General features: G+C 44.6%; 1 protein-coding gene across 1 annotated transcript in view; it reads right to left on the reverse strand.

Moving 5' to 3' along the window:
* Nucleotides 1-14,602, reverse strand: part of LOC308325873 (vasoactive intestinal polypeptide receptor 2-like) — a gene marked incomplete at its 3' end in the record, with an annotated part of 68,354 nt that overhangs the window by 21,068 nt on the left and 32,684 nt on the right. The window contains exon 4 of the mRNA XM_080778606.1: nt 8,226-8,317. Within this exon, the coding sequence (XP_080634732.1) occupies nt 8,226-8,317 (92 nt within the window). The remainder of the gene's footprint in view (nt 1-8,225; nt 8,318-14,602) is intronic.

A 14,602-nucleotide genomic window follows, 5' to 3' on the forward strand; every position in this document is an offset into this window, starting at 1 on the left:
ACTGGGACCTACCACACGTTCAGACAAAGTCATAGGGCCTCTTGCGGTTCAAGTTCTTAAGAGGAAATTCGTTCTTAGACCCACTTAGGAAGTTTTTAAGAAGGTTTTGGGATCCCTCAATGTTTTCTTAGCTGTGATTTGTTCGTAGGTAAGAACAGAATGTAAGTACACTGTGGAGCACTCTTTTTTTTGTTCTTAAGTGGAATCTGAAAACATAAGGAAAAACAGCACCCTCTGCAAGAAGCTCAAAGTGTGGTCTGGGGACCTCAAGGGGTCCTTGAGGAAGTTCCAGGCAGTCCACAGCAAAATATGGAACATTTTTACCACTAAATACAAGCTCACAACGCGTCCCATTACTGCCCATTTTGAGTTTGTATATCGCTATTTCCGAAACATTTTAATAAATCTTCAAAACATTTCCCTACTATTTCCAGATGGGGGTCTGCAGAATGCATGTCAATTTTGGGGCCCTTGACATGAAAATGTTTGAGAACCACTGCTTTAGAGTTTTCAACTGGCCTGAAAATTACAATCCAACCCAAACGGACCAGTTGAGTTGAAGCCAAACACCATACACACCCCCCATACACCCCCACCCGCTACACCCACCCGCCACCTCCTCCATTTTCCTGTCGCCTTCCTACCTGAAAGCCCCCATATCCCACCCCTTGCACCACCCTCGCCACCCCATTTTCGCACCATTAGATACCAAGCAGTTGCTGCCTTAAATCCCCTCCATATACCCACCCTCCAGTGTTCAGTAATACAATGTTTTATATCCACTACTATCAAACTACTTCTGAATATGACATATGGATAATATGCTAATTTCAGCAAATGTACATATAGTGGTGAAAGTTGACTAATGTTGTAAGATAAATAATAAAATACATTAATGAATAAAATGTGCTGTTCACTTCAGAAGTACCTCAGAAGTATACCTCCACAGTACTATTTTAATGTTTGGAGTCTGACTTTAGTTAAGTTTATAGGTACTTCATTCACTCAACTTTGAGGTCCTGTGATTTCTGTGTGCTGCAATCACAGTGACACAGGTGACTGCAGGCAAGGCCATGGAGTCATGCTAAACCATTTCCTCGCCTCTTCCCCCTTTTTTATTTTTCGTAGACCGGCGGGTTAGTAGCTTCGATAGTTCTCTCGGGCCTTAATTGGCCTGTGAGCGGGGGTGGCTGGACACGATACCACTGTTAATCTTTTTTATTAGTAACAAAGTGGTGTCCAGTTCTGGCTAACCTTGGTTAGCAGCGTTATGGCAACGTGCTGCGTTATTGTGGCAGCGGGAGGGGAGCTAAGGTAACCGTGCCTTCGTTAGCCACGAGGCCGACTTTAGCAGGGTAGTTTGAGGGTAGCTCGTTGCTGTCGCTAGCTGGTATCTTAACAACGAGCGAAGCCTCCTGCTCTTTGTCCTCGCTGGCTATGGAGTAGCAAGGGAGCAGTTCGATACACTGTTTTGACTAGCCGCTAACTAAGCCACAACCCTGACCGGGCACGGGCCGTAGACTGGCAGGGTTTTGTTGTTTTTAGCGGTAAACCACGTCAATCTGTTGGGACAGGTTTAGGCCTGTCCCGTGGTACAGTGGTCCCGTGGTCCTTCAAGTTACGAGGATTTGGATTCATCATCATAAGAACATGCTTACGAACCAGAGACGAAGAGTTCTTATAATTGTCACAGGGGCCCGCCCCGCAAGAACGTTTCATGACTCTGACTGGAATTAATTTAGGAAGAAATGTAAGAGGAAAAGTTAGGAACTTATAATTGGCGCATGAGGCCCCATAGAGAGAGAAGAATGAGGCTGGCAGCCATGTGGCAGGGCACTGCGTCAGGCACCCAGAACTATAGTGGCAAGCAAACCTTTGCAGCACAAAGAAGGAAACCCCATGAATGAATCATATAATTAAAGTCACTGTTCCTGCCATAAGTAAAGAGTATACTTCTGGGATTGTGACAACCAACTAAAAGCAGAAAACTGTTTTGTGGTGACAATAATTATGTTCTCTTCCATATTATAAACTTGGGGGGAAAAATTACATACATTTCCAGCAGTGGTAGTAATGCACAGTAGGGTCGATATGTGATGATGATCATCTTCCCAGTCCTCTGTAAACCACTGTTTGATATAAAACAGGAAATGTACAGTAAGGCTGTGGTCACACCAAACTTTGATTCTGCAAATAATACTTTTCAATCAGAACGGAACGTATTGTTGCACTTACACAAAAAAAATGTTCCTAACGAAAAGCATTGGCAGAATCCGCCTCACAGGCAGGATTAAAGTTCGGTGTGACGTCATTGTGCTCCTGCCTCAGAGGTCGTATAGCCTACGACGTCTCTGCAGGACAAGACAGAAGTAGAAAAAGTGCCCCTCAGGGCACAGGTCTCCACCAGGCCAGGTCATGTTATTGTGGCGCTATAATAGGCCAATGTGAAAAGGGTGCCATTTCTTCTCATGCGTTTGATGGCAAGTGAAGGTGAGGCATTTTGTTCCAAAAATGTGTTTTGCAAAAATCCACCTGTTGGTGGCGCTATAACAGGCCAATGTGAAAAGGGTGGGATTTATTCCTTAGCCTAGTAGGAAAGTGTGTGAAAAACATTGCGTAAATTGCACGCTGCGTTCATGATTTAAGGGTGTTCGTTTAAAACGGGCTAATCCTGCAAAACTTGGAAGCCAATGTTAGCCAATTAGGATGGAATATGAAATATCGGACAGAGCTGTCTTGAGCACATGACTATAGAGTTACTGTGTAACGATTTGCAGGAATCTTGGACAGAATCGAGAGGAGTAATAACAAAAAATGGGTTTTACAAAAGTCGACCTCGTGGTGGCAGATGTGAAAAATGCAGGCCAAAGGTTTTTCCTTGGCCTCTAGGGAGTGCGCATGGAGATCGGTGCAGTTATAGGTAAAATGTGAAAAGCTGCCTCATGGTGGCGCTATAACAGGCCATTCTGGAAGATTTGGGGCAGAGGTTCGTCGTTGGCATCCAGGGAGTGTGTGTGCAAAGTTTCGCATCGGCCGGGTGGAGACAATTATCCACAGTGTTGAGAGGTGAAAGTGCGGTGCCCTTGTTCAAAGCACTGTCAACCTACTGGCTGAAAAAGCAATACCATGCTACTTAAACAGAACCAATTGAAAGAAAGTCACAGTGCCTGCGGAAGTTGTTCACATCACTGCCACCAAGATTCCTAATTTATGTTTTGTGTTTCCTATTTGTGAAACTGTATGGACAACTTTGGTTGATTATTACTCCCCTTTAATAATACCATGAATTGGTATTGTCATTTGTATCGCCGATTAGTCACCTTTACAACAAAGTACATCTTGTCAGGATCAAGCATTCGTGGAATGAGCAACACAGCAAAATAAGTGGGTTAATATTGTTCAATATTAACCCACTTATTTTAACAATATTGTTATGTTGGCATTCACTCTCGTTTTGAACTTTAAATGCTGCCAGTTGTGTGCCAGTCACAGGTGTGTGACTGGCACCTGAACATGGGTCCTGCAACTTTGATGTGTTGTTGTCTCCCTGATGTAATGCCCTGGATTCGAACTCGGGCCTCCCGCATGAAAGTCCAACATCTTAACCACTAGACCAAAGGGATATTCCTATGGACCGGGGGAGATAAGGCCATCAGGCAGAGGCTCTGAGCCACTCTGCTACACTCACCCACCTTTTGACCTCATCCTATGGGGAAACCCGACCCGGGTCACAACACCAATGTAACTCCCGGGATTCAAACTCGGGCCTCCCGCGTAAAAGTCCAACATCTTAACCACTAGAGTCTAGTCAAGTGACTAGACTAAAGGGATATCCCTATGGACCGGGGGAGATATTAGACTTTTGAGGCTCTGAGCAACTCTGCTACACTGACACCAAATAAAACTCGACAAAGTTGCAGAACCCATGCTCTCAGGTGCCATGGTGTCTATTTCTTAAGTTATTCTATGTGAAAAGCAGGTGGTTCATGCTGCAGCAGACAGACGTGTAACGAAGATACCACCAATTGATTATTTTCTTAAAATAAATTATATATATTTTATAATCAATGAAATCAAGGTTGGACGGTTTTACCCCACAGTTATAGTATAGGAAACATTCCTATGCCGTTTAACTATTTATCATGAATTGAAATGCTGTGGGAGAAAATCCAGCCTGTTATCTCTGTAGTTCATGCTCCCCTGCAGGCTATACCAAATCCTCAGAGCTCCCAGTCCTCCTTGATCAATCAGGGAGCTCCCCTGATTGATTTAAACTTGGACTGCAGCCTTTCAATCAAACATGACTGGCCTGTCAGTCATGTTTGATTAAAAGGCTGCAGTGGTCTTCCAGATGCCTTTATAGGTTATTCAAGAAAACTACAAATAAAATAGAATAAGATCAAATAAAATAGAGTCGTACAAGAAGGAGCATGACCACAAGATAAAGAAGACACGGTGAGCGAGTCGGGCAACAGCTGACAAATTGTGTTATGACAAGACTGATGCTTTGCTTCTGGAGAGACACAGTATAACTAACTGTAATTTTATTATAGTATGTAGTTGGGATTTGATAATAATGCTAGAGCTAGCAGAAATACTGTATAGTGTGCTGTGCACGCAAAGCACGCGCACACACACCTAGATTCATCTTCGGACAATTTTGCCACTATTCTTTTTGTTGACTTTAACGTCATCACATGATCAAGAAACTGCATCACCTCAACACCTCCTCTCCTCATCCACTGTACTCACAACTTCCTGAGTAATAGACCACAAACAGTTAAAGTATAGGTACATCTTTCTCATCAACTGTTATCAGCAACACAGTTGCCCCCCCAAGGTTGTGTCCTTTCCTCTACATACACTCTATACACAAATGACTGTATTAGCCCCTCGCCCACTAACATCACATACTTTAAATACTCTGATGACACTGCAATTCTCGGACTGCTCGAACGACAATAACTATTATGAACTATCAGAACACCATTTCTCATTTTACAGAGGTGCACGCACTGACAACTATCTAGAGTTGAATGTGGACAAAACAAAAGAACTGGTCATTGAAACAAAAACCCACACTGGACTTAACCCACTCCTCATTAATGGTAAAACAGTAGAACAGGTTGACAGTTTCACATATCTTGGACTCATGCGGCTATAGCACTTTCGATATCAAAAGACACGGATCACCCCTGTATAGCTTCTCAGGATGGTTCTGTACAGAGTGGGGACCTCATGTTTTTGTATTGTCTTGGTGTTATGTGCTCTGTGTTGTTTTGATGTGGGTGTTTGAACAGACTGCGATGACGAATATCCTTCGGGACAATTAAGATTATTATTATTATGTAAAACAGGCCTGGAGCGCTTGCAATAAGCCAAGTCTTATTATGGCAGTCAGACATCTCAAGAGCTACCACGACCAACCTGTTCAAAGTCTATGTGGAAAGTATCCTTGCATCTGTATGGTGCAGAAACACGGACAAGACTCCTCATGCGTGTCCAGAGCCTTTCATGGAGGAACCAGCCAGCTAAAGCTCCGATTTATGGAGGCATCCCTTCCGTCTCAGTTGTTGTGGCACAAAGAAGACTACGCTTTGTTGGACACTGCCACAGAGAAAAAGACATTCCTTATATTCTTATAAAGAATGTCTATTCTGCCCAGGCGGTGGCGTAACCGTCTGGGCACCCGACTGGTAATCCAGTCGCAGTGTGCCGCGGGTTCGACTCCTGAGCCCGACACGGCCTTTACTGCATGTCTTCCCCCATCTCTCTCCCGTTTCCTGTCAGCCTACTGTCTGTCCCTTAAAAAAACCAATAAAAGGCGTAAGCCGCAAAAAATATCTTAAAAAAAAAAAAAAAAAAAAGTCTATTCTTGCTATAAACATGCAATTCCTTATTATTCTTCTGTGGAGACCCTGCCCATCAAGAGTAGGGACACAGGACTGACTGTGAATGAACTCGGTGTGGCAATGAGAAACAGAGACTAGTGGAAGCAGCCTGTGTTGCAGATCATCTATGCACATGAACTATGCATTCATCATCATCATCATCATCATCAGCATCCGAGTGCCCTCAAGCACTCGAATGATGATGATGAAGAATGCATAGTAGCCTACCGGTATGTACGGTATGGAGCCAGAGTTCCTGATTGTCCCGGGTATGCGATTCCAGGCCAAAGTGTCGATATGTGGCCTGAACAGGATTCTTAACCCCTATTTGCTCCCCGAGCGCCGCACAATGGCTCCCTGCTAGTCTGCTCCTATAGAGATTATAGGATGGGTATAATGCAGAGGACACATTTCATGTATACATGTGAAAATGTACAATGACAAAACATACCCCCAAGGGATGGGGCACAATAAAAATAAATCACTACAGAACCACCTTCAGCCATAAACAGTCAGCACGATAATGACTGGAAGCTCATTTGTAATTGTAACATCCAGGAGGGGACCAAACTAATAAACACAAGAAGCCAGTTTGTCCGTGAGGGGAATCGACTAATAATCCAAAATGGGACAATTACCAATACTGGTAATGTTATTTATTAGTTATTTTAGTTCAGCAATTCAGTAATTGCTACTGATACTGTCATGACTGACCAAAGCTAACAATGTGTCCACTTAGGTTGTGACTACTGTCTATCCTCTCTGCCTCATGTGTCTCACTACACTCACTTCACACAAATAAGTTAATATATGTTTTATTGGTGACCTAAGACACTGGTGTGATAGGCAAGGATTGCTGTGTCAAGAGTTTGGACATTTGTTAGCACGCAAAATTCTCGACCACTCGCACTGTTGTTGGCCGACAAGGATTCATTGCCAAAGGTGTCTCATTAACTGTACTGGCCAATAACAAAGACCCAAAGTTGGTAGAGACAGTGTAATTGCTATGGATTTCTCTTCCAACCTCCTGATGGCAAACGGCATGTCGATGTGCCTTGTGCTTCCCTGGAGTCACACCAACTTCCTGGAAACAGATGTGCTGCTATAATGGTTGAAGTGAGAATAATATGCACGTTCGCCTGTGTCGGTGCGTGCGCGCACACACACACATCAAAGAGAAAGCCTGCTTTGTGTTTGCGACAATGCAAGTTGGGAGTGCATGCCTTCTGGACGGACGGACGGGCGGGCGGACAGACAGACAGACAGACAGACAGAGTGTGAATTAATATAGATGGTGGAGGTGGAGAAGAGAGAGAAATAATGAGGAGTGGGAGGAAATCAGGGAGGCAGAAAGAGTTGAGAAACACAATGGGAGGCTGAAGCTGAGGTCAGCACTCACTCAATGTGAATTAAACTGAAACTGAAATGAGAGTGGAGGAGAGAGAGAGAGGCAATTACCCCAGATAATGGCGATAAGTTCCCTTTGAGTTCTAGTCTACATAAATAAATAAAAATTCTGTCTATCCACGCACTGCTATGATAAAATAAATCATGAGAACACAAAAAGAAAAATTAGCCGTCAATTAAGGCCTCATTCGTACCAAACACCAATCAAGCAAATGTGTGGTCGTTTCTTTTGTTTTTTCAGACCACCACAATGCTTTTCCAATGGGAGTCACATGGTTTGATCAAACATTTGTGTTTGATTGCTGATTGCTGGTGGTGTACTGCCCCTCCCACCTCATCAAACTAAAATGTTTGGTCAAACCATGTGACTCCCATTGGAAAAGCATTGTGGTGGCCCAAAAAAACTACCAAACATTTGTTTGATTGGTGTTTGGTACGTGTGAATGAGGTGTCTGTCAACACCCGACAGCGATGCCATGCCAACCCAGATATTGTTCAGGCAGAAACTTTTAATTACTTATTATGTTTACACTAAAATAAGAGACCAGAAAACAATGTGTGATATTTCTTCTTCTATTTACCTGCCAAAGAGGCAAAGAGATTTGGTGTGGAAGAGAAAAGCGGTACAGAGACAACTCAGTTCCAGTCTAAAGCGTAGAGAGTGGAAAGACATGTGAGACAAAAAGACGTGATTTGAATTCAAACATGGGTCCTCGTGTCTCCAAAGGAGGATGTGGGCTGCACTTGCACTAATTTGTTAAGCCACTGGCATCCCCCACATGGGCACATTTAGGAACGCACGCAAGCATGCATTCTGCTTTTGCTACCTTTCAGAAATACATTGCAGTTGTGTACAGTGTACAGGTGATTCCAATGACAAAATCATTCCATTTATGTTGATTGTGTACATCCTGTTCTGTTACTCACCTTCTCCTGAAAGGGTTCAGACCAACACACACTGGTTATGTTGGGGAACACTTCGGTCCATCCGTTTGCTGTGCAGTTCCTGCTAATGTTCCCTACAATTGAAAAAGAAACGCAGTGTGTCAAAAACAGGGGGCTGAATTTTATTTTATTATACGCATTTAATACACATTGAATGCCGCTTGTAGTTGCAGCGGCAGAAACACATTCAAAGTGCCTCGATTTACATTTTTTCCCATGCAGCTGTAAAACTCGCCTGTAGCTCTGTATATAGTTACAGTGCAGATACACTTAGGTGGAGTAAGGCGAAGAATATTCTTCCAATTAATTTCCGATGGAAGCAGACAGGTGGCAATCTCACGCAAAGCACACGGCATGAGTGGAGCAGGCGAGGAAAGCGTTAATTGTATGCAAATGAGGAGCGAATCTTGCTGGGTGGTCAGCCAACGTTGAATGTAACAGGGTAATAAACACACATGTAGCAACTTGCATACGTCTATACATGTACTGTATCATAAAGTTGTCTATCAGACAGCTAAACCTTCACATATTAATCAACTGCGAATAATGGATCAACTACATTATAGGAAACATCTTCCTGGGAGGCAGAAACATACTGTATCAGTATGGATAAATTCTCCAGGACGGTGTCTGGCAAGAAGATACAGTAAATCACAGGATTTCAACATGGCAGCTGTCATGGGGAGCCAGAGAACATTTCATTTATATACTCACGCACGCAGGCATGCAGTCACGCACGCACGCACGCAGGCAGGCAGGCAGGCAGGCAGGCAGGCAGGCACGCACGCACGCACACACGCACACACGCACACACACACGCACACACACACACACACACACACACACACACACACACACACACACACACACACACACACACACACACACACACACACACACACACACACACACACACACGGGTCTGTCAGATGTTTAACAGACCTCTAGTCCACGAAGGGGACATTCTACTGATCTTATCCGAGGGACAGGTCTTCATTTTCCCATACGCCTGCTGACCTAAGTCCCTCTGTTTTGATTAAGGTTTTTCCCAGAGAGGAACACTGTAACAGACCTCTGTTCAGTTTCAGCCTTAGGGACGAGAGCAAGAGGCTGCCGTTTGAACATAAACTATCATTACTAATACTAACAATTGTAAGAGGGAAGCAATGAGTGCCAATGAGTGAGTCTGTGCAAAGTCCATGAAGACCAACCCAGTCTGGCATGTTGGGTACAATGGTAAGTGACAGATTTGCAGCCTGTGACAACCCTCAGAGCACTGTGGAACACAACATCCAGCCAGAGCAAGCATTTGGCAGAGGCATTATACAACAGATCACCATACAGTATTGCAGCAAAGGGGGAAACGTAGCTTCAACCCCTTTTTTCTTGGCGTATCGCCATTTCCTCTGCGATACGCATGCACAGTTTGAAGTCGGTCTGGCCCATGTCGCCATATCTGTTGTCGGATGGTTCTGGACAACGGTCTGGATCTCCATATCTGCCTATGGCCACCAGTGTTAATCTTTTCTTTTCTTTTCAAAATCATTTGTGACAAAATTTGACTGAGGGACTGCTATTGGATTGGATTTGAATTTTCATCGTCATATGAAAGCAGGGAATCATATAGCTTCAAATTGACATATTGGTTGTTCAGTTTGACCCACCAGTTTTGGAGATATGGCTTATAGAGTAATGTCTTGCAGAGAAACAGCGAGTTGAGAAAAGAGGTTCACTTCTGTGGTCTCTAACATTACACCCAACTGTTTAAGCATTTATTTCATATTTTTTCAATTTCAGCTCTGACACTTATTTCAGACATGCTGTAGTATGTGAAGAGTCTGCCTGTGCTAATAACTCATTTGGGGGGGAAAAAATATGTTTTTCTCCTCCGCACAATGGCAGTCTCTCAGTCAAATCTGTTCACATTTTATTGTAATTTCAATAGTATAGATCTGGGGAATCATAGGGCAGACATAATGAAAAGAGTATTATTGCACAAATCATGCCCCTTCAAGACAAAAGAAAAAACATTTCCTCCCCTTCAAGTCCCAATTTAGTAAAGCCATGAATTGCCAATTCCCCAGCCTCTCTATTGCTTTTCAGCAGATTTTGATTTAGTCTTAAGTGGTCTTTACACGAGAATGGTGTTCATAGAAAACGGCAAAATAAAATATCGTTTGCTGGTGTCCCTTTAGACGAGAACGGTGTTTTCAGGAGGTGAAAAACAAAGTGACGTTTTAATCCCTTCTCCATGTAAACAGGCAAAACGGTGAATCCGCAAAACGTATGACATCATGGCTCACGTTGGCTCACAGCGCATATGTTTATTACATTGATGCAGAGCCATAATGGAGTACCTGAACAAGCCTCCCTCCTCGCCTACAAAGTGCTGCTACATCAGCGATGGTGAATGTAAAACCATGATGTAAATAAAATGCCTTGCGATAGGCGGAAGCAAACCGATAGGGTTGCGTGAAGGGGGAGCTGGCCCTCTGGAGCTGGCCAGAGCCTTAGCTGGCTACCTGGTTCTTCTTCTTGTACTTGGGTGACTGGTGTATTTGGCAGCCCGTTACCGCCACCTAGCAACATTATAGCGTTTTCATAAAGTGCGCGTTCTCGTGTAAAGGGTCAATAAAAAATTTGAACGCAACAGGACTATGACGTTTTATCTGGAGATGGTCCCTTTGATCCATGGTGACGCGCACGCAGAGTGTGAAGTCAATCGGTCAAACCGTTCTCAAGATACGTCACATTGATGTACAGAGATTTTGCACCTTTAAAGTGCAAATAGTAGGATTGTGTCTTTATACAGAGAGATCAGACAAACCAATAATGAGTAGAAAGACCTTTGAACGATCGATGAAAAGAGCAGCACATTTTTATGCGAGCCACTGACTCAGTTATTAGTCATGCACAACCTTGTGACAAAAGCACATTATTTATGTCATTCTACTTTGTTGTTCTGTACGTGTTATTTATTTAAGGAGAAATATTACATGTGAAATGAATGTGATGATAATATTTCCTATTCATGAGGAACAGGTCTGACACATGGGTGATTGACACGCCACTGGTGTCGTCACCCAAGGTTACTTCAGGAGGAAGTGACACACAGGGAACGGGGGAATCACAAACACGGTGTAGGCCTACACGGGGAATGAGGAGCGCCAGGTAGCAGTCAAGTTCAAGTATCAAGTTTGATCACGCTATCTGCAGCCCTAACTAGCAACAGGACCGTCGGGGAATTAAGTCATCGCTTAGTGGCTGCCGCCGACGGATGGTCGGCATTTGGACTGGAAGCCGGTCGGTGGAGTTCGGCCAGTGGAGTGTGAACAACCTACCGACATACCGGTGAGATCGAGCCAAGGGCCTTTCTGTTGGGATTTATTAACTTTAAGGAGTACCCCATTTGTTTTTGTTTGGTCGTTCAGAGCGGAGGAGCTCTCTTCTGTGGATATAAGGACTGCTAAGACTATCGCGGGCGGACCGTGTTCAATTAAAGAAGAGGACGAGCGCAGACTTTATTATTTATTTATTTAACACTTAGTGGAGTTAGTGCGGTCGCGCGCACTTGACATTGGGCATGGATTGATTGTTTTGTTTGTGTAAACGTTATGTGAAAGCATTGTTTGTTGATTTCGGTTTGTCTGCCTGTTTAGTCTTTTATGCTATAGGGATAGCGACAGGGATAGACGCACTGTGTCAAGTGTTTGGTTTTCTGTTTACACCGTTGGTTTGATGATACACGTTTGCAGCATCTCTATATAAATAATTTGAACTATATATCCCTACGAATCTGTTGTTTAATTTTCCTTAGTTAATAATTTGCCTTAAGACACAAGGGGAGATTGTTACAGGTGGTGGCCCATACGGGGATTTAGGAAGGTATATTTAATAGAGAGAGCCTGAATCGGTGGTTGTTATACAACGGTAAAGTAAATACACTGTAAAACAAAAAAACATTTCACAGAAAAACTGGAAGTAGTACACTGTAAAAAATTACTTTAAATTTTTACCAAAAAAAAGGGAAAAACACAATGGAGCAAAGTGAGGGCACTACTTTTACAGTACAGCAGGAGCGGGTCTGCATTGAGAGCAGGTTGCAAGCCTTCGGCGACCGAGTTCAGTGTGTGCAGCAACAATTTGGGGAAGCTATGGAGAGTATTGTGAATAGGGAAATGTGCTTAAGAGGGTTCATAGATCGCAAGATGGTGGAGATGGAAACTCTCATCAAAACCTCAGTGGAACAACTACAGAAAGGTCTGGTTGAATGCTTTAGAAGGTTAGATGAGAGAGGGAACAGTGAGGTGCCGGAAATTAAAAGAGCCAGTGCGTCTCAGCCATGGACCCATCTTGCACTTAACCCTCACGGCCGTCTTGCCAGGATTCCCTACCCTCTGGTCTCCCATGACCTGCCCACCAGCCTGGAGAAGGAGCCTAAGCGGCAATGCAGTGACATAGGGCGCAAGAAGGCGACAGGAAGAGGAGCCCAGGTGGCGTATGCGGACGTCAACCTTGTGCAGCAGGTGAAGGGGGAATTACCATCGCCGAGGGGCACTGATGGTGACACTCCGGGACCCCGAAGCCTGAAGGCCCCGCCTGAGGTGGAATGCCTGTCCAAGATGTGGCCATCGGAGGTAACTCCGGTTGGCTTAGTAAAGGCTCAACGTGCGGATCCCAAGGTCAGGGGTCTGCTTGAAGATCTGGACCCGACTGATCATCGACCAGGTCGTCCAGTCTACGAGGAAATCCAGGGGGTCCTATGTCGAAGGCAGCCGACCAAGTCCGTTGGGTGGAGATACCAGGTGGTGGTGCCTGACAGCTTGGTCTGCAGTTTCCTCGGACATTTCCATGGCCGCCCCACGGGTGGTCATTCTGGGAGGCTAAAGACTCTCCTGCGAGTCTTTGAAGTAGCCTGGTGGCCGACAGTCCGCAGGGATGTGTGGGACCACGTTGAGGGATGTCAGGGTTGTCAGCAACGCAAGCCAGTGGATTGCAAGCCGCCCCACATGTTTCGGTCCACTCAGGTCGACCAGGCAGCCCTTGGGATCGGCCCGACGGGGCAGTTCTCGAGGGGAAAGAAAAGGAAAACCATGCTGCTGGTCACTATTGACTACAATACTCAGTGGGCCATGGTCAAAGAAGTTCAACGGAGGGGAAGTGGTTCTCGGACTAGAGCAGCCAGATGTGATAGTGCCCGGTGGAACAGGCCAGTTCCAGCCAGGCGGTTTGGTTTAGGTGAGAACACACCGACTTTCCACAACATCTGAAATTTACTCGTCGAGGTTAGTGCCCCCTACGTGGTGAGGTTCAGCCATAGCGACGAGTCAGAAAGGCCTCTAATAGTTACCAAATGAAGTGGAAAGATGGTAGTAAAGTAGACGCAGTTAATGTGGTCAACCCCAAACCCTACTTTGGTAGGACTTGGAAAACAGCTTCCAGCTTGGGGGGGGGGGGGACTGTGACAAAAGCACATTATTTATGTCATTCTACTTTGTTGTTCTGTACGTGTTATTTATTTAAGGAGAAATATTACATGTGAAATGAATGTGATGATAATATTTCCTATTCATGAGGAAAAGGTAACAGGTCTGACACATGGGTGATTGACACGCCACTGGTGTCGTCACCCAAGGTTACTTCAGGAGGAAGTGACACACAGGGAACGGGGGAATCACAAACACGGTGTAGGCCTACACGGGGAATGAGGAGCGCCAGGTAGCAGTCAAGTTCAAGTATCAAGTTTGATCACGCTATCTGCAGCCCTAACTAGCAACAGGACCGTCGGGGAATTAAGTCATCGCTTAGTGGCTGCCGCCGACGGATGGTCGGCATTTGGACTGGAAGCCGGTCGGTGGAGTTCGGCCAGTGGAGTGTGAACAACCTACCGACATACCGGTGAGATCGAGCCAAGGGCCTTTCTGTTGGGATTTATTAACTTTAAGGAGTACCCCATTTGTTTTTGTTTGGTCGTTCAGAGCGGAGGAGCTCTCTTCTGTGGATATAAGGACTGCTAAGACTATCGCGGGCGGACCGTGTTCAATTAAAGAAGAGGACGAGCGCAGACTTTATTATTTATTTATTTAACACTTAGTGGAGTTAGTGCGGTCGCGCGCACTTGACATTGGGCATGGATTGATTGTTTTGTTTGTGTAAACGTTATGTGAAAGCATTGTTTGTTGATTTCGGTTTGTCTGCCTGTTTAGTCTTTTATGCTATAGGGATAGCGACAGGGATAGACGCACTGTGTCAAGTGTTTGGTTTTCTGTTTACACCGTTGGTTTGATGATACACGTTTGCAGCATCTCTATATAAATAATTTGAACTATATATCCCTACGAATCTGTTGTTTAATTTTC

This window comes from Protomyctophum bolini, assembly GCF_963924005.1.
Source record: "Protomyctophum bolini genome assembly, chromosome: 12".
Classification (NCBI taxonomy): domain Eukaryota; kingdom Metazoa; phylum Chordata; class Actinopteri; order Myctophiformes; family Myctophidae; genus Protomyctophum; species Protomyctophum bolini.